Here is a 22,106-nt window from a genome sequence, read left to right as displayed (position 1 = left end):
CCAAAATTAACTGTGAAGGTAAATTGCTAACAGAACCAAACTTCAGGATGTAAAATTAAGTTCTCAAAATTTTGGTGTAAAATTCAGACAACCCCAAACTTCAAGGGTGTAATTTGCAATTTACCTTTATATTTTAGTTTTTTATAAAAAGAAACAATCTAGTATAACCAATCTAGTTAGTAAACATTATTTTGAATTATTCTAGATGAGAATTTAATTGACAAATACGTATTTCAAATTCATTTGTAATAGACATAAACGATCATAACTTCATATGGGAATATTTGTTTATAAATCAAAATCTTAAGGGGTGGAATGTCATTTTTTAAAATAAGAGGGAGTTTTTTATATTTCCCCAAGCCTCGAGGAAGCTTATTGTAATTTATGGTATTTGTCATGCGGGTGGAGGTGTTGGGGGTATGTTCAAGAAACAACGAGCATAGGTTCAGCAAGTAGCCAGAGATATTTGCTAGTTTCTAATATGTCTATTTTCTAGGAAGGCCATAAAAAAACATTTACCATTATATAAGTAGAAGGCATTAGTAACAGAAGTATTACAATCATAGCACCGCATATCCATACAACATCAACATGCAAAACTTAGATGCCATCTGGTCTCATCAGTTGATATTCTATGCATACCCAGTCATTCCAACAGCTGAGCTTGCACGATTTGTTTTGCGAGCCACCTGAGTAGTTGCCTTGGTGAAGTACATGTAGTAATACACATTGAGAATCATTGTTGCAACCACAAATACAGCACCAGCAATAAAGACACCTTTCCGCAATGTTTCACATGAGAAGTTTTGAGCATAAATCATAGACCGATACTTGGTGTGGTAAGCATTCCTCGTTGCACCTGCAATTAGACATGCTTCCGCAACCAGAAAAGTCACCCTGCAGATGCATAAAATGAAAAATTAGCCCATCTTTGTAATCAATATATTATGTTTGCCAGAATTTTATTCTATAGTGGTACAGAAGAGTTAAAATATCCCATAGAGAGAGAGAGAGACTCCAACCATAAAGCTCTTTCATATGACATAATGATATGGAATTTCTATACCCTGACAAGGCACGTGGTGAATTGCAAAGGTCATCAGTTTCAAAAATTACAAATGAAACTCGTCCAACAAGAAAATGCATGGGCACAGGCGCGAGCACACACATATATATAGTTAATAGTATGAATAAAGCACACTTCCCAGAATAAGAGAGCAAGTATTTATGATAATATTTCATGATTTAAGAGCACACACCACAAAATGGAGGTGGAAGGGGGTGTCACAGAAACAGACGGACAGATATAAATCAGAAAAAAATTTATCAGGACGTCAAATGCATTGATCAAACAATACAAAAGAGGCAAATAGATGATGCGCAGTGTAAATTAGTACTGCTTGTGATGAATGGTTTATATTGATTGCTAATACAACAATGTTGTTAAATGGTGAAGAAAATGTAACTAGGTCAACCAGAATTCTCACCATGATGAGACAAAATAAATGATAGACCAGGCTCGACTCCCACCAGGAGCTAAAGGTATCCCAAAACACATGCACTTTGTCACACCCATAAGTAGAGATTCACCAGAAAGAAGGAACAAGAAAGCACCAACTCCATATCCAGTTGCAACGTCTGAGTTGTAGACACAGTAACTTTCGTTCGTTCGAGGATCTACTGCTATATGGCCCTGTTGTGAAGAAAGATAATTGCCTGAATGCTATATCTGAGCTTAATGAAAAGCATGCATGATTATCCACAAGCATAAAAAATCAGCACATGATTCCCACTATTGTCAAACAAAAGCATAGTTTGTGATTTTAAATGTGGGAAGGTTCCCTTTTTTTTTTTTTTCCAATTGTTGTTTTATTTTATTAAGTACAGCAGGTTACATGTGATCCCTCACTGTGAGGGAAACATAAGGATTCAAAAAATAGAAAAGGATAAATATAAACATTAATATTTATCTTTTCCAATAGTTTGTGCCTGTACATTGCTAAACTGCAAGGGAGTTGTAGGTAATCATTGAACTGTATGAGTATGACATGTTGCAGTGAGTAAGCTCATAAGGCAGCTTTAGTTTGTTGCTAGTCTATAGAGCATGTAGAAATGCCAGAATGCTTCCATTCTCGACTTACAAATCCTCAAAAAGATAATCATCAAAGAAATGCTCATTTCTGTCCTTTATTTTTACTGAATAAATATTTTTACTAATAACTCTGTATACAGTACATATTTTACACCTGTAATAACTAATAAGCATTATATACTGCCACTAATTGCAAAGTCTCTTTAACAGTTTGATGATGCTATGTCACCATTTGACACATACTTCTATCAATCACTAGGAAGGAAACAAGCAATGTATGTGTATAAGTCTTAGGCCATTAATAGAAGATGATAATTATAAGCACTCCATCTACATCTTGAATAAATATGTGAAATTAGAAAGAAGACAATGAAATAAAGTAGAGAGACAAAAGAGAGAGAGAGAAAGAAGGAATTAATGTGATTCGGCCTAACAGCCTACGTCAACAACAAAAAGCCCTTGATTGCTATATCTTTACAATTAAGCTCTATATATCACAATGAACCCCTAGTAGGATATTTACAGTAGCCTAAATCCTAGACTAATACATATTACAAGACTTGCAATACAAGTGGAACTAGGATTTCTTGTACACAAAGTAGGAATGGACTTGAGCCTTGACTAGGATTGTGCCTTGGTAGTTAAACTCAAGATTTGGAGACAACTTGATTTTGGAGGAAAAAAAGAGTAAGACAGACCTTGAAGAAAAGCATGACTACATGGACCAAATAAACTACAGATTACACACCAGAATGTAACCAAACATACAATGATTGAGGCTTGAATGATGAGCACAACACATTATACTGGTAGAGGACATTTATCAAAGGCGTGGGTTGAAATACTCAGCTTGACAATGATAAAGATGAGTGGCCATAAATAAAGCCAATAAAGGCTGTCGATCATAGGTGTAGTCTAAGTAACATGGCATGAATATGATAAAGACACATGACCACAAAGAAACCCAATAAAGGAGGCTATCGATCAGAACGGTGCGTGACACTCAACCAAAATGGCTGAAGATGCATGATTATAAGAAAGTTGAAATTGCTGAGATAATCTTGAGAGAAAATATCATATCTGAGAAAGTCGCGAATGAGGTGTCCAGCTGTTGTCCACAACAAGGAATAAATTGAGGTGATCCTGCAAAGTGGCTGGAAAAGATAGTGAAAGATAAAAACTTGATCTTGCGATTTGAAGATATAAACTAATAGAGGCCACAAAATCCTGACATTGATAATGATAACACATGGTCTATAGATATTATAAAGATTTAGAGGAACCATTGGTCTGGCACTGTTAACAGAAAATGAAAATGTAAAAACCCAACACATAGTAGTAAAGGCTACTCCAAATTAGAAATTGGGCTTATGAAGTTGGTTGCCCTGCATAAGATGAGCGACAGACTAGAGCCCAACAATAATTAATGAGGTACACTGGTATGTCCTAGTCGCCAAATGCAGAATGATGATTTGGATGGCTTCGGACTTCAGTTGAATTAACCATTTAACAAGCAAGTTTCCAATATCATGGCCCACCTATCTGACCATGCTAGTCACTGAAACAAGGGAGTGAAATTTTCTAACACAAGTTCTGCCCCTTGGCCCTCAATGAGTGAAAGTGATGGTGGAGGATCAAAAGAGTTGTGGAGAAGAAACAAACTTTCAATAGAAAGATGCAATGGTGTGGCGAGCTTCCTGGTGCGAGGATTGTAACAGGCTAAAGGCACACAGAGAAAACACTGGAACCCGCTGAGGAGGATATTCGTTATGTGCTTGAGCTTGTTGCCCATCAACTTGAAGAGCTTCTTGAAGACCATAGTGGTCTCATTCTTGCCAAGAGCTTCTCGAAGACACCAATATGACTAGTCCATATTTTGGCAACGCAATGGACCAAACCAAAAGACTTTTCCAGACCAAGAGTTGTGATCCAAGGAGGCAATGACGGCCAGTGGCGGAGCCACATACATCCTTGGGGGGCCTTGGCCCCTCCAAAAATTTTAATTTTTTTTACAATATAGGTATTTCTTTTATAAATATTTAAAGGTTATATTAAAAAAAATAGAAGTTGCCCCCCCCCCCCCCCAAAAGAAAGCATTGATTAACTAATCTAGCAATCCTTTCTAGAAAAAGAGAGTTTAGCGTTGATATACAATTGCAATAGAATGAAATAATTAGATAGTAAGTTTTGTGAGTAAATAGTGGGACCCTTATTTTTTAGCTCAGTTTCAAACCCTATTAATGCATTTAAATCATTCAACATTGATAATGTATGCTATTTGGTTGAAATTTTCTATTCTCAAGATTTTATCAAGAAAAAAAAAAAAAAAAGCTCATATGAGGCTTTAGTTATAACAATATGATTTTGATTTGTCAAACATGGATGAAATTTGCGAACAATTTATATATTAAAAAGGATATTATGTATAATTTCATTATTAAAATAATAATTGATAAAGTTTATTACGTGAAGTATTATTGTCAAGCATGACTTTGATGGAAGATACTATATTCGTTTTTTTTTTTTTTTTTTTTTGTTATTTATATATATATATATATATATATATATTTTTTTTTTTTTTGATAAATAAAGGAATTGTATTAAACAAAAGCCCAGGTACACCGGGGATGAACATGGAAAACAATACATCAAACGCATAAATTACAAAGATCAAGCATTTCTAAAAAATTAGAACAAGGGAAAAGATTAAAGGAAGAACTCCACTCTAGCAAGGTATGAAGAAGAACTGATTTAAGATCTGAAAAAGACCGTTCCTTCCCTTCAAAACATCTTGAGTTCCGTTCTCGCCAACTACACCATAGGACACAATGCGAGACAGCCCTCCATAAATCAATGCTCCGATGCCCACCGAAGGAACCTTGCCAACTCGAAAATAAATCAGAGACACCATGTGGCATAACCCATTGAAGACCAAATAGAGCCCACACCATAGACCATAATTCATAAGCAATAGGACAATGAAGAAGAAGATGATTCACTGATTCCCCACCCTTTTTACACATATAGCACCAATCTACAACTGCGACACCTTATACCATTAATTTTCAGTAGTCAAAATCTTACCTAATGAGGCAGTCCACAAGAAGAAAGCAACCCTAGGAGGGACATTTGAACGCCACACAAGTTTCCAAGGGAAAGAAATGTCAAGAGTAGAGGAAAGGGAGAGATAGAACTCACTCACTTTAAAATTCTTATTCCCTATTGGTTTCCAACATAGTTTGTCCTGACCTTCACCATTAAGGGGCATTGAATTGATAAGAACTAGAAAAGTGTAAAAATGCTCTACTTCCCAATCTTGGGGAGCTCTAGAAAAGAGAAGCTCCCAGTGAAGCCTCTGGTTAGGAAAGTGCAGAACATCAGCTATAGAAGACTCCTTATTACAACTAATATTATAGAGTTCCGAAAAAGCCTCCCGGAGAGTGCTGCTCCCACACCACACATGATGCCAAAATTTAATTATGTCACCAACACCAACCTCGAACTGAATGGATTTTGAAAAGACTAGCCAGACTTGTCTAATGGTACTCCAAAGACTAACACCATAAGGATTAGAGACTTCTTTTGTACACCAACCTCCCCAATCATTCCCATATTTAGACTCAATAACCCGCCTCCAGCAATGGGTAGTCTCTCTTCCATATCTCCACAACCATTTTCCCAACGAAGCTTGATTGAAGGCTCTCAAATTTCTAATACCCAAACCGCCAGACTGTAAGGGAGAACAAACCTAGGCCCATTTTACTAGTCGGAATTTAGGATACTCATCTATCCCACCCCATAGAAAATTCCTTTGAAGCCTCTCAATACGAATAGCAATATCCACAAGAATAGGGAAGAGAGATAGGAAATAAGTTCGCAAACTTGAGAGAGTGCTTTAGATTAAGGTAGTCTTACCACCTTTTGATAAGTATAGTTGCTTCCAACTCGTTAATCTTCGCTCCATTCTTTCTAGGATAGAATTCCAAATCGCCCTATCCTTGAATTTAGCACTTAAAGGCAGACCCAAGTATGTCATTGGCAAAGATGACTATCTACAACCCAGCAATGCCACAAGCTCCCCCATATTAGTCACCTCTCCAACTGGAACTAATTCTGACTTGGCCAGATTAATGTGCAACCCTGACACCGCCTCGAAAGAGGTCAAAAGAGGCTAAAATCTCCCGCAAATAATCAATCTGACTTGTTGAGGCATCACAGAAAATTAAAGTGTCATCCGCAAAGAGTAGATGGGTCACCATGAGGGGGGTATTAGACCTAGTACCAACAGTGAAACCCGATATGGGTCCAGCCAGAACCGCACCATCCAACAAACGGCTTAATGCCTCCATAACAATAGCAAATAGGAGCGGGGAGAGAGGATCTCCTTGGCGCAGCCCCCTAGAGCTCCCAAAGAAATCCTTAGGGGAACCATTTATCAAAATCGAAAATCTCACTGTGGAGATACAAAACAGAATACACTTTCTCCATTTCTTAGAGAATCCATAGCGCTTCAACATATACATAAGAAAATCCTAGCTAACATGATCAAAAGCTTTCTCCACATCTAACTTACATAAAACCCCAGGTATCCTTGCCTTGAGCTTACTATCCAAACATTCATTAGCAATTAAGACAGAATCTAGGATTTTTCTATCCAGAACAAAAGCATTTTGAGACTCAGAGATAATTCCAGTAATCACCCTTCTCAGCCTATTAGCTAGCAACTTGGAAATGACTTTATAAATACTGCCCACTAGACTAATAGGTCTAAAGTGTCTCACATTGACAGCGTCTACTTTCTTAGAAATGAGAGCAATGAAAGTTGCATTAAGGCTTTTTCTCAAAGACAGCTTGTGAATGGAAGTTTGCAAGAGCCTCCATAATATCAAGTTTTAAAAAGTCCCAACAAGCCTTAAAGAAAGCCATTGAGAAACCATTGGGTCCTGGAGATTTGTCGCCGTTAAATCCTTGGATGACACCATATACCTCCTCTTCCTCAAATGGTCTATCTAACCAAGCAGTCTCCTCCTCAGAAATCATAGAGAATTCCACTTCATCTAGCACAGGTCTTTGGCCCTCATCTTCCGAGTACAATTGCTTGTAGAAATGAGAGATGCAAGCTGATATTGTATTTGGATCCAATGTCAATTCACCTTCCACCAAAAGATTGTCTATAGAATTAAATCTTTTGTGGGAGTTTGCTGTTCTATGAAAGAACTTAGTGTTTCTATCCCCCTCTCAGATCCAAAGGGCCCTAGATTTCTGCCTCCAACATATTTCAACCATAAGGGTTACCTTTTCAAGATCAATGCAAAGCCAATCTTTTTCCAAAGTCTCATCATATGATAGAGGACGACTATCTTCCAACAAGTCAAGCACTTCAAGGTTCTTCCATAACTTATTCATCTTATCATCCACATTGCCAAATTCTTCTACATTCCATTTCTTTAAATCTAGCTTCAAAGCTTTCAATTTGCTTGCAAACCGAAAGCTAGGGGAACCTTGAAAATGATAGGACTCCCACCAAGTTCTCACTTTCTCCACAAAACCCTCTGCCTTTAACCACATATTCTCAAAACGAAAAGGGCGGCTGCCTCTTCTAAAAGAATTGGAAAGTGATCTGAAAGTAATCTATGCAATCTTTTTTGACGAATATTAGGAAAGTGCTCTTCCAAATCAAAAGAAAGAAGAAACCTATCAAGCGTAGACCGCGAAGCCACTGCTCTAGAATTGGACCGAGTGAAAGTACCACCCTCCAATGGTAAATCAATAAGATTGTGATCAGAAATGAATGGCTGATGAGAAAGAGTCTGCACCAAGTCGCTCCGAAGGAAATCACACTACATTATAATCACCTCCAATGCACCAAGGCACATTCCACCAACTATGAATTCCAGCCAGCTCTTTCCAAAGCAGTCGCCTGTCACGATCAAAGTTTGGTCCATATACACCAGTGAAAGCCCATACAAAATGATCTACCACATTCTTAAATTTGAATGAGACAGAAAACCTTCCCTCTACTTCGTCAATTTTTTCCACCATCCCTCTATCCCACATCACCAAAACACCCCCCGAAGCACCTGTAGAGCCCAAATATAGCCAATCCAAATGTTGACAACCCCACAAGCTCCGAATCTCTCTCCTTGTTATCAATTCCATTTTTGTTTCCTGAAGACAAATAATGTCTACTCCCCAACCACTAATCATATTCCGAATTCGAAGTCTTTTTTCACAATCATTCAACCCCTTAACATTCCCAGAGATAATTTTCAGGTTCATTGAGGCACCACAAAATCCCGTTCCCCACTGGCATTTCCTACCAAATCAAAATTATTCTCAAAGTTCCAAGAGTTTAGCAGACTTTTCAACTCCCGACGCCCTTTAGAACTTGTCTTAAGCTCTCTCATCTGAGATCATTCTACCTGTACTTTAGCTTTCTTCCTAGCCTCCAAAGCTAAAAAAATCCCAGTAATTTCCGCTTAGAAGCCTTCCAAGGAAGTACCCACAGATTTCCTAAAGGCTTTTAATTCGTTTCTCAACCCAAGGTGATAATTGAGTGGAAGCATATGCCACTTCCACAAGTGGAGCAACTAGGTTAGCCATGGCCAAAGGTTCCACAACCAATGGTTCTTTAAAGTTTTCCCAGATTACAAGACCCCCATCAGAGTCCCCCAATACACAATCTGACCCTGATAGAACAAAAACATTATCCAGAGCACCATCACAATCATCCGCCCAACTAACAATATGCCCTTCTTCCTTGAAAGGGTTGTTACCCTATCCCACAGCTCCCTCGAGATCAGAAAAATCCGACATGCTCCCAAGTGAGTGGTAAAGTGAGAGGAATAGCAACCTGTCTCCCTCCACAAAGCTCTAAGACCCATTTCTCCGAATTACCCCAAGTGTGGTCCAAATCTTCAACGAAATTCTTAATGGAGGGGGGAGGCTCAACATGACAATCCTCAGTAGTAACTAGCACCGGAGCAACAGGCGAATCGGAGGGCGTAGCACTGGTCACCGCAATAGTGCTCGACTGAGAATTTTCATTGGTCAACAGTGTAGGATTGATGCCCGACACAGACCCAAATACTAAAGAATCAGCCCGTGGTGGAGAAGAACTGCTGCTATTGGAGGTGGGGCTGTTCTTCACTTGGGAAGTGGTGCCATTAATGATGGTGGTCGTCGATAGAGGAGTGGGACAGTTCTTCACTGGAGGGAAGAGGACGATGTCAAACAACGGAAGGGAAGTAGCATCCTTGATGACAGTGTTGTTAAAAGCGCGCTTAAGCGCAAAGCGCAGAGCCCTTGGGGCTTTTTCCCTCTAAAGCGAAGCGCCCTCACAAAAGCGCATTTTTTTTAGCTTATTTATTAAGCGCAAAGCGCGCTTTTTTGAGCTTTTTGTAAATTTTTTTTTTTTTAAATCATGATTTGATTTTTAGCCATTAGATCTAGATATATTTGATATAAGTCATTTATTTAATATATAAAAACTAATAGTGTGGTGTGCTACCATACACCTAAGTCTATCTCTTTAGATATTTTTGAACTTTTAACCACAACCACACAAACAAACGCTAAATCAGACACTCACAAAGATAACATTACCTAACACTCTAGTACTTTTTAGCCTTTGTCTTCTTGGATCTATACTTCTATTTTGATTCAACCATATTTTGTAATCATGGCCATCAAATATCATGATTACATATATTTTGTAAAGCACAAAATAATTATATAAATGTTATATAAATTATATAAAATGTTTTATTGTAATTTATATGATTAATTGAACACTTGATTGTTGTATTGATCATTAATAAATTTTTTTAATTTATTAAATTTTTTTTTTTAAATGTGCGCTTCTCATCGATCAAGCACACACTTGCGCTTTGCGCCTAGGCTCCAGGAGGCCTTTACGCTTAAGTGCACTCAACGCTTTTAACAACACTGCTTGATGATGGTGGACGTCGGAGACATATCAATATCATTACTAGTGGTGCTCCTCGGTGGGTTAGAAGTGCCGTTGGTGGTGATGATAGATGGAGGATGCATGAAGGGGGAGATGAGCTTCATCAGCATCGTGTCAGTGGTCTGATGAGTGGCTTTCGGATTAGAACTAATGAGTTGCTAAGAGACGGGTTGGGCTTTAGGCTTAGGTTTGGGAGCCCAATTATGGGTGTATATGTTACAGCCCTTGACATTGTTGGGCCTCATTCCATGGCTAATATGATTGGAGCCCACTGCCGCATCAGCCTTCAGTGCACTCAGGGAAGCTGGTTTTAAAATTTTCCTCAGGTTCAGGCCAAAGCCATACCAGCCACTACCCAACCTTCCCTCAGGTATCACTATGTTACCCTTCCGTCGACCATAAAGAAGTTCAGAAACCATTAAAAACGTGCCATGGGCGTTGGACCCCAGTTGAAGGATGAAAACCAGGTCACCCTCTCTAATTGCATTGTGACCAGGTGATCACTGTGAATTAATTCCTCCAAGTGGAACAAAAATCGGTTTGCACTCTCCTTCCCCATAAAATCAGAGTGCATTGAGGTATGGCCTCTCTCAAAGATCCTTAATAAGAAATAAGAACCCCCTTCCTCAACGGAAAACTCAAATGTTTTGGATTCAATGAAGAAAAATGTGGAACCACCCATTGCGAATAGAAAGAAAGCAGCAGCTACCAAACTAGGAAGAAAGCACAAAATCTAAAGCAGCAGCAACCAAACTATGAAGAAAGTACAAAATCTATGGCTAATTCAAGGTAGCCAGGCCTTTTTTCCATTGCAGGAATATAAATAAGAATACACTTGAGGATCAGGAGAATAAAGAAAAAATTGCAACAAAGTTTGATGTCCTTATATTGTAGACGTTAGAATGAATCTCTATATCTGCCTAAATGAAGAGCCTAAATGAAGTAATGAATAGACTTTGCATTCATTAACAAACTTTTAAGCAGCTAATGTCAGTACGATGACAGCAATGAAACTCCAATTGAGAACCAAAATGATTTTAAATTTAATAGAAAGCAAGCTAGGCAGTGAAAAGTTACTCATCCAAAAGAGAATCATAGAACAAGCCGTAAAATATACAATATAAATAATTAAAAAAATTAAAAAAAGGTACTTTTTCACTAACCAGCAAAGCAATAGTAGAATTTCTAAAGAAAAAAAATGAGACACAAAACCCTACTGCAGGAATAAAAAATAAAATAAAAAACATAAACAATAAACTTATAGATCTCAATCATCCAGGTAAAAAAATCTCAGAAACCCAATAACCCATTAATTAAACAAACATGAAAGGCCCAAGAGAAGGGGAAAAAAAAACAATTAATTTAGAGAGAAAAGTAGAAATGAGAAGAACCCCAACTGGAATCACATCCGAAAAGTGAAAAACTTTGAAAGTTAAAGTTAAAAGAAGATACTTACAACGCTTCTTCGTCTCTCAGCAGCAATGGAGAAGCCAAAGGCCACTAAGCTTAGAACAACCACCAAAACGTGCACCAGGGTCGAGCCCTTCCCTTCTCCCATCCCTTCTTCCAAACTAGAACTAGATAGAGAGCACAATCTCAATCTGAGAGAGAGAGAGTTTAAGCAAGTGAGCTAGTACTACTGATTTACTAAAGGGGTTTTGAGAGAGAACAGTCAGAGAACTTTACTAAACTTTTTGTACGTAGTGGAGTGGAAAGCTGTGAAAGGTTGTGTTGAAGAGGAAAAAAGTGGAATCTTAGACCCACTCGCTGAGACAGAGCGTTGTAGACAGAGCGTGGAGATATATAGTCATACAGATACAGTGGTATGGAAGTGTTGGACACGCAGAAAGAGAAGCGTGAGTGTTTTAGCATGAACACACGACGAGACGGGTTAGAAGGGGTCGTTGGCTACTATGAAATCATTCCTACGAAGTCATCTTGACTTTTGAGTTTTGAGGGTGTCTCTGATGTATCAAAATTCAAAATGGAGAGCTATTTTCATGAACCAAAACAAATGATCGGGTATAAAATTTTAAACGGCGTAGATGCATTCTTGTCCTTAGTATAGGGTTGGCCGAGTTGGTTGGACTCTTAGTTTCAAGGTACTTGTACTGAGTTCAACTGAGTGTGCTCCCTAGTTTGAATCTTGCTATTTGCACTTTGAAAAGAATTTCCTGAGTCAACGCTTTACCCTTTCGTAGACCCACTCGACGCGAACAGTGATTAGTCTCTAGTTGAAAACTTTGAGGAACACGGTAGGAAACCAAAAAAAAAAAAAACATTCTCTGGTTGAAAACTTTAAGGAACACTGTAGGAAATAAAAAAAAAAAAAAACATTCTTGTCCTTTATATTTTGACCTTATTTTTATTTTGATTCTTATATTTTTATTTTACTATTTTTAGTCTCTAAAATAAAAAATGTGTTCCATTTTGGTCCTTATTGTTACTCACTTAACGAAAATATCTTATGTGGCAAATAAAGTACACTGTTGACATAGTAAATGCTGATGTATCTATTAAATTAATATTAAAAAATGCTACATGACAAATAAAATAATATTAAAAATACCACATCAGCATCTAAATTTTTTTTTAAAATAATTTATCAATTTTGACTAAATAAAAAAAACAACAGAATTAAAATTTAAAAAGTACATAAATCTAGATATGGTTTCATCTTCAATAAAAACACAAACCCAAATTTAAATATAAGATGAACACAAAATGCTATCTAATTTTCATTTTCTTTCCTCTCCTTTGTGCCAAATCTCCATGGCCAAAACTTCCTCCACCTAACTAAATCTCTCTACCTCTCAAACTAAATCTCACACACTTTGAACACTTGAGACCCAAAACTTGATTTGAGTCCATCTCTCTCTAGACCTCGGCTTCTCTCTCTTTTATCCAAAATGAGGCATAGCCTCCCTGTTGCACCATGGAACTCAGCCAACACCACCACGAGGATGGCTTCCTTTTATGAGCTCACAAGACTCTCGTCCTAAGCCCAAAACCAACAAACACTCTCTCTAAACCCGAATCTCTTTACTCCCAAACCCAGAAGCTACTCTCCAATCTACAAGCTAAGAGCATCTTGAACAGCACTTGATCCACAAAAATTAGATGTGGAGGTTAAAGGCCTCACGGATCTACCAAGAATCGTGGCCATGGTGGTGCGTGGACCTACACGCAGTGGCGTGTGAACAAGTGTGTGCAAAATAGAGTATGCATGTAATAACACCCACACCCAGATTGGGTTGGTTAGGTTTGATGGCTGCACCAGATTGGTGGAGGTGGAGATCATGGTGGCTGGGTCAGATCAGTGGTGTTGGTTCAATTTTTTTAGGTCGCAGGTGGTGGGTAGATCTGGGGTTTCTGGGTCTGGATCGACTAGGTCTATAGGTGGGTTTAAAGAGAGGTTGAGATGTTTTGCTTTGTGTTGGTACGGTTGAGTTGGGTTTGTGTGGATATGGTTGAAGGATTGAGTTGGGTTTATTCAATTTTGTGAGTATTTTGTTGATGATTGTATTGATTTAATTTTCGAATTTGAATCTATTTTTTCTTTTGGGTAATTTGGTTTGTGTATATATATGGATTGATTTTGTTTTGTACAATATTCTTTTATGATTTTTTTGGATTTGTGCTCTTGTGTGTTCTTGATGGGTTTGTATGATTTTTTTGGGTTTGTATGATTTTCTGGGTTTGTATGATTTTCTGGATCTGACATGGCATTTATTTTGAGAGTAAATAGTTTATGTTTGATATTGTGTTCTTTGTGTTCGCTATCTTTTGTCAATGTTCAAATTTGAGTTTGTGTTTGGTTTTGGGTTTGTGCTCTTATGTTCTTGTGTTGATATTTAAATCTGTGATCATGTTCTTGTGTGTTCTTGTTCAAAATGAATTAGATCTAAATTTATGTCTTTTATCGTTTTTAATTCTGTTTTTTCTTTTTTTATTTTGTTAAAATTGATTAATAAATTTCTAAAGAGGCGGGAAACCATGTGGCATGGGTGATGAGTGCCACAGTGAATTTTTTCTAATATTTTAATTCCTCCATCAGCCACCTCAGATATTTTCATTTGTTGACTGACAGAAAGGACGAAAATAACACGCGTTAATTGGTTTAAGGACTAAAAGTGATGAAATGAAAATGTAAAGACCAAAAATGGAAAAAAGTCAAAATGTAGGGACTAAAGTTCATTTTTTCATCCCTAAATTATTGAAAAGTTCATATTTTGTCCTTAAACTATTAAAAATCTTTTATTTATGTCCTTAAATTTTACTAAAAGTTTGTTTTTCATCCTAAACTATTGAAAAAGTTCTTTTTTCATCCTTATTTTTTTGTCTCTAAACTATTCAAAAAACTCTTTACAAAATTTAAGGATGAAAAAAAAACTTTTTAAAGTTTAGGGACGAAAAACAAACTTTTAGTAAAGTTTAGGAACCAAAATAGTATTTTACCCTTTTCAAAATGATAATATGAATATTTCTATAAGACTGAAGGTTCTGAAACTCTCACAATTTTCCACGTCAACACAATATTTAAATAAAATCATTTTTGTTTAGTCCAAATTTAACAATGAATGAAACTCTATCTCTCTAACAAGTCCAACTTAAACTCAAACTCATCATTATCATTTTTTTTGCAACAAAATTATTTTTGTTTAATCAAAACTTGGCAAAGAGTGAAACTCTATCTCTCTAATAAGTTCAACTTAAACACAAACTCAAACGTTGATAATTTATATAAAAACAAAAATTTTGATAGGACTAAAAAAAAAGGAGACTCATGCTAAAAATAGGACTCAAAAAAAGAAAAAAAAAAGACTCACGTTGAAAAAAAAAAAAACCGTAAACGGCCAAAATTGGCATTTTCCCCTTTCGCCCAAAACAAGTAGCAAAATGCCCATATTCTAAAACTATCTAGCAAAATGCTCCTATATTGAAACTCGATTTAATGAAAATCGAGTCACTTACAAAATGTCTTGAGTTCCATGTATTTTTTTTTTTAATTTTTTGCCTATAACTTGATTTTCTAAAAAATGAGTTTTTCATTGAAACTTTATTTTTAGAAAATTGAGTTTAAAATAAGAGCATATAGCTAAATAGTTTCAGAACAAGGGCATTTTGCTACTTGTTTTGGGTGAAAGGGGCAAATACCCATTTTGGCCTTACTTAAACTAACTCTTGCATGACACTTGTGTGTACACTAATATTATTAATGCCTTAATGGACTTTCACGTATGTTTGAAGACCTCACCAACCATTCTAGCCATTAAACCTCATATGATCTAATCTAAAGAATAAGAAATCGATTGTTTGATGGTTTTTCATGTTTTTCTTTTTTTTGTTTTCCTTTTGATTTTGCAGGTTTCCTAAGAACACAACCTAGCAGGTAAGAGAACTAGTAGTTGTTTTACAACTACAAACCTTTTTTTCAATAACATACAACTACAAACCTTGATCTTGGAACATGATTTTTTTTTCATACGAGTTTTTCTAATTCTTTGTAGTAATTGTTTTATCTAATTGTTTTATGTAAGTATTTTTTTTAAAAAGTCTTTTAAACTAAAATTTTTACTTATCAATTTATGTTAGTGTAGACACTCGATTTTGCACTCATGATTTAATTAAGGAAGATGACTGGAATGACCATCCATGTACCCCATATATCATTATTGCATTACATGCATTAATTTGTTCATTGCATAGCATAAAAATGATCTTGAGATTCTAACGGTTGCGACAGTATGCTCAATTTCCAAATCGGACTGTCGGATCGAAAGATATTGCATAATCAAGTTTGCACGGTCAGCATGCATGGTATCTAAGTAAAGTCAACCACGCATGATTAGTTTAAATTAATTCTAATTGGTCATACAATTAAAATTAATTGAATAATTTATTGGTTGTTAGTTAGTGTCAAAAATAGGATTGCTTGCATGGGATTAAAGGGGATAATTAGATAACAATAAAATTGTGGATAATCTGAACTTTATCAAGACTTATTTTGGAGAATTTATCTACAAGATAATTGTTACTGAAAAGACCTAAATTATCCAGAAAAGAGATTAAAACCTTAGAATACGGATTGAAAACACGTTTAAGTGCAAAGCCCAGCTCAAGAAAACCTAAATGTTAGGACATATGTGATTGATGTTAAGAACATAGGATAACATTTTATGTAATTGACTAATCCTTTGACAAAACACACTTACTTATATTTGGATAGATCTAGAATGTGTTTAATACTTCAATAAACAAGGTTTCAAATTCAAATGTTAAAGCCATGCAAGTCTGTTCAAGAATGAAGTGAAGAAATGTTGGATTTTAAATCTTGACAGCTAGTATTTATTGAGATTGAAAAGCTGCTAAAGCCTGCGGCTCGACAACTAGCTCGATAGATGGTTATTTATCGAGGTTTATGAAACTCAGTTTTTCAGGACTATTTTTCATCCAATCCGTGAGTATGTGGTTGGACTTTCTTTTCTCACAACCCTAAACATATATAATGAATATTTTAAGGACCGTCTAGGCTTGCGCAAGTATTGAGTAAAGTCTTGTTCATGCAAATTGTGACCGGAGACAATATTTGCCCTAGTTCATCTTGAAGAAGCTGCTATGTTTGTACACCATAGGGTTTTATGACCAAGCAACTTCATGGTCTTTATCGTGTGATGAACAGAAGAACTTTGCAGCCAACATCCTTCCCAAGTTGGTGATCAAGTCGCGTATTGAGATCCACGCATCTTTTGGTTAATCACATACCGGGAGCCGTGCAATACAAGGAGAGATTGTCACTACAAAACAAGTCCAATTGGGTATTGGGGTAAGGGTTCAACTGTAGGTTGGTAAAAGGTATTAGGATTCCTTTACTTGTAGTCACTTGTTTTGATAATAATGGATTCTCAGGAGTGGTGACCTTAAAATCACTCGGTGGGATTTTTGCCATGTAAGTTTTTCCCGTTCGTAAACAAATCACCGTGTCATTTAATTTCTGCTGCATATTTAGTTATTTGGTGATTTGTTTCTGCTATCATGTTCATTGCATGTAATTGAACCTAAATAATTTACTTAGCTAATTAATTGGTTAATTTATTACAAGGGGTCAATACGTGTTTGGCCTATCAAGTGGTATCAGAGCAGTGCACACTCTAATTAGGTTTTAATTTTTGCTATGAGATCCATTGACCCCTGTTGTCATGGCTGCCATTGGCAAAAAAAGATCTCTTATTTCAAATACATCTTGTTTTTCTAATCTCTATTTAATTGAGTGTTTCAGAAAATGTAAGTTTAAAAGTTATTTAAAAGCCATCATGATAATGATTAGAAAAGATCTTAGCATGACAAAGAAGAAACTAGACTGCCTTAGACTGAGAATGTGTAGAGGAGTTCATTTGAGAAGGGTGAAGGTTAAAGGTCTTGGTTGTAAATTGCAGATAAAAGAGAACATCATTCCTACAAATCTGTCATCAAAGCATGAAGTGTGCTTTATAATGAAGTCTGTGTTCAAGGTCATACATACATGCTTATGGTACCTTGATAGAGTATGCTCACGACACATGACTGGAGATCGCTCTCTCTTAAAGTTCTTCGAGTCTAAGAAATGTGGTAATGTCACTTTCGGTGATGGGAGCAAATCACAGATTAAAGGAAAAGTAATCATATCTTTACCTGGTCTACCAAATATTGTAAACGTGCAAAACGTAGAATGTCTAAGAGTGAACCTGTTGGGCATAAGTCAAATATGTGATCAAGACTTTATGGTGCTGTTCTCCAAAGAAAAATGCCCTGTGTTGGATGAATTTAGAAAGAGACTCATAAGTGGTATGAGCACTTTAGACAATTGTTATGGTCTGGTACCTGATGTTGATATTGTGTGCAATAGTATTCGTTTGCCAAACGAAGATCTATGGCACCAAAGAATGGGACATGCTAGTTACAAACATCTCTTAATTGTATCTAAGCATGAATCAGTGTTGGGATGCCAAAGCTCAGTAGAGTGGACAATGTTGTGTGTGGACTGTGCCAACTTGGGAAACAGACAAAAGCTAAACTTCCAAGCGCTTAAACATCTGCTACATCTAGACCATTAGAGCTACTACATGTGGATCTTATGGGTCCAACTCAAATTGAGTCTCTTGGGGGAAAGAGATATATCATGGTTGTGATAGATGACTTCACTAGGTATTGTTGGGTTATTCTTCTACGATCCAAGTCAGATGCTCCAGAGCACATTGAAGCCTTGTGCACAAGATTGCAAAATGAGAAGAGTTTAAAGGTTGATCGAATTCGAAGTGATCATGGCAAAGAATTTGAAAACTCATATATGGAGTCCTTTTACACAAGATTGGGTATATGAGAAAAGCAGGTCACATTGCAATTGCTATAGCTACATCTGGCATAGCAGCAACATTACTCCCTGGTGGAAGAATAGCGCATTCTAGGTTTAAGATTCCTTTAACTCCCGATGCTTCATCTACTTGCTCAATAAATAAACAATCAGACTTAGCTGAACTTATTAGACGTGCCACCATAATTATTTGGGATGAATCTCCAATGGTAAATCGACGTGCACTTGAATCTTTAGATAGAACATTTAAAGATATTATGGAAGTAAATTTACCTTTTGGTGGGAAGGTGCTAATTTTGGGTGGAGATTTTCGTCAAGTACTTCCGGTTGTTCCAAAGGGTACAAAGACAGAAATGATTGATGCATGCATAGTCAAGTCCCCATTATAGAAAGATGTCAAAGTGTTACATTTGAAGTAGAATATGAGGTCTATCAACGATGAAGAGTTTGCTGAGTATATACAACACATTGGTGATGGGAATGAACCATTTATAATGGATGATTTGATTAAACTACCCCATTCAATGGCAATGCAATGGGAGGGTCAACATTCTATATACAACTTGATTAATCAAGTTTTTCCAAGTTTGCAAGAACATGCCAATGATGCAAGGTATATGGTTGATAGGGCTTTGCTAACACCTATAAATGATAATGTTGAACAGCTTAATGCAAAGATAATTTCTCAGTTCCCAGGAGATGAGTTTACGTTACATTCTTTTGATGAGGTTGAAGGAGATACGCAACATCTATATCAACAAGAATTCCTAAATTCTACATCTACAGGGGGTTTACCACCACATATATTAAGGTTAAAAAAGGATGCTCCAATTATGTTGCTGCGCAATATAGATCCAAAAGCTGGATTATGTAATGGTACAAGATTGATATGCCGTGGATGTTTTAACAACATAATTGACACTGAAATTTTGATTGGACAATATGCGGGTACATGTGTTTTCTTGCCAAGAATCCCTTTGAAGACAACAGAAAATGTACACTTGCCATTTGTAATGATCAGACGACAATTTCCTATATATTTAAGCTTTGCACTTACAATAAACAAAGCACAAGGTAAGACAATTCCAACTGTTGGAATTTATCTTCCTGATCATGTTTTTAGTCATAGCCAATTATATGTGGCGTTGTCAAGGGGAGTCTCTCAATCCACCACAAAACTATTGGTGCAAAAAGGAACAATACCTGAGGAGAAAGGTGTTCACACAAGAAATATTGTGTATAAGGATGTTTTGTTCCCTTCATCATAGGTATTAATTAACAATTGGAAAGAACTGTCTTACATATAAATTTATTTTAATAATTTACAAATTTTAATGGTTATGCGGTCTACGTTTTAATATTTTATTTCTTGATCTTTTTTATGTATACAATTAATTGCTAACCGGAAGGATGCCCAACTCAAATGTGAGGATTGAGTCCATTATGCTAAGTAATGGAGTGCATGCTGTTCCTACTACTCATTGGGAAAATTGGAAGGATGATTAATCATTATTAAACATTGAGGCCATTGATAACAAGGTATATTTCTTTTTAATGGAATCTTTAATCAGCATCCCTTTCTATTGTTTTATCAAAATTAATATTAAAAATGTCATGTTGCGTATGGGTTAGGTTCGCAAATTAAAAATTTATTCACCTAGTTGGGGATTCACTATTCGAGCTGACAAAAAAGAGCTTTGGAAAGAAGTGAAACGAGTTTTAGAGTCACAAAAATTGGAAAGGTTTGTTACGGTATTTTTTAAAATAGGAAAATAACTAATTGATAGTCTTAATATACAAACAATTTTTTTTCTTCATTTTGAAGTTCCAAGAATAAAGACAAAAAACAAATCAATGTCAAGAAGAGCAATGAGGTGCGCAACATCCATAAGAATAAAGACAAAGGAAAAATGAATGACGATGTGATCTCTAACACTCATGCCAACAGAGACAAGGTCAGTTCAAATCAATACCACATCTACTTTAAAAAAAAAAAAAAAAACTTAATTACATAGTTTTTATATAATTTTTTAAAAAACATTTTGGTAATTAAATGATAGTTCTTCAAGTCCCAAGCTGAAGTAGACCATTTCACATACATGGAGCTATGCAATATCATCACAAGGTCAGTTTAAATATTTGATTTTACAAGTTTATGCTTGATATTTATTGTGCTTATTATTATTATGTACGTTTTAAAGTCTCTATTAATAACACAAACTAACACATTTTGTATCATAGGTTCATGGCAAATGCTGTTGGAAAGCAATTAGAATGTGGAACAAATAGCATTGCTCCACCAACTTCTCCATCGTAGAACATGGTTATTCAGGAGATGGCTAGGGTCATGTTGCACAACAAGGGTGTGGCCAGAAACTTGTGGGGAGAAGCCGTCAATACTGCATGTCATACAGTTAACAGGGTATATTTCAGATCCTGTACCAAAAAGACTCCCTATGAGTTATGGAAGGGAAGGAAGCCAAATGTCAAATATTTCAAAATCTTTGGAAGTACTTGCTTCATCCTCAAGGATAGAGAGAATGTGGAAAAATTTGACTCTCGAAGCGATGAAGGAATATTTTTGGGATACTCCTCCACAAGCAAGGCTTATTAGGTATACAACAAGAGAACCAAGAAAGTGATGGAAACTGTAAATGTTGTTATCAATGAAGCTTCAGAGTCATGTTCTAAGAATGTTAGTGAGGAAATTCCCAAAGAAATTCTTCCTCCCGAGCCCAAGGATATTCAAGAACCTGTTGATCAAGAGCTTCCCTCTTCTAGTACTCCCAATACTCCAAGTGTTGCAAAAGGTTCAGTAAACAGATCTGCCTCACCTGACTCTAAGTCTCATAAAGAGAAAAGACCTTCCTCTATAATTTTGTTGAATCATCCTCCTGAAACTATTGTGGGAAATATGAATAAACTTACACTGAGGAAATGCACAGTTGATAAATGTGTTGCTAACTTTGTGTCTTATTCTTGCTATTTGTTGCAGGTTGAACCTACCAAGGTTGAGGAAGCACTTTAGGATGAAAGCTGGGTGGAGGCTATGCATGATGAACTGCTTCAATTTCAATGGAATGATGTCTAGGTGCTAGTGCCTAGACCAGAGAGTGAGCACATCATCGGCACAGAGTGGATTTTTCGTAATAAGACTGATGAGGAGGGTAATGTGATTCACAATAAGGCTCGTTTTGTGGCTCAAGGATACTCACAAATGGAAGGAGTGGACTATGATGAGACATTTGCTCCAATAGCCTGCATGGAGTCCATTAGGATTCTTCTAACCCTAGCATGCCATTTGAAGTTCAAGTTTTACCAAATGGATGTCAAAACTACCTTCTAAAATAGGTTCCTTAAAGAAGATGTCTATATGGCTTAATCAAAAGGATTCATTAATCCCCATTTAATGGATGTCATGTGTTGTACCTTAAAAAGGCACTCTATGGTTTGAAACCCCCAAAGCTTGGTATGATCAGCTCACACAATACTTGGTGTCACATGGGTTCACAAGAGGAAAGGCTGATCAAACATTCTTCATCAAAAGGGAAGACGGCGAGTTGATAGTTGCTTAAGTCTATGTTGATGATATCATCTTTGGGTCAACAAAGGATGAACTTACTCATGGTTTCTCTAAACTCACGTAAGCTGAGTTCGAGATAAGCATGATTAGAGAGTTAAATCACTTGGATTGC

At 36.4% G+C, this 22,106-nt stretch overlaps 1 protein-coding gene across 1 annotated transcript; it reads right to left on the bottom strand.

The window, feature by feature from the left end:
- Positions 1-488: 488 nt before the first annotated feature.
- LOC142607309 (uncharacterized) lies at positions 489-11,770 on the bottom strand. Its single transcript, XM_075778751.1, has 3 exons — positions 11,518-11,770; positions 1,488-1,693; positions 489-897 (listed from the first exon to the last, which is right to left on the bottom strand). Exons 1-3 carry the CDS (start codon positions 11,617-11,619, stop codon positions 633-635), a joined length of 573 nt encoding a protein of 190 aa, XP_075634866.1. The 5' UTR covers positions 11,620-11,770; the 3' UTR covers positions 489-632.
- Between the last annotated feature and the right edge of the window lie 10,336 nt (positions 11,771-22,106).

Source organism: Castanea sativa, chromosome 8, assembly GCF_040712315.1.
Source record: "Castanea sativa cultivar Marrone di Chiusa Pesio chromosome 8, ASM4071231v1".
NCBI lineage: Eukaryota > Viridiplantae > Streptophyta > Magnoliopsida > Fagales > Fagaceae > Castanea > Castanea sativa.
This window is presented reverse-complemented; position numbering and strand designations above follow the sequence as displayed.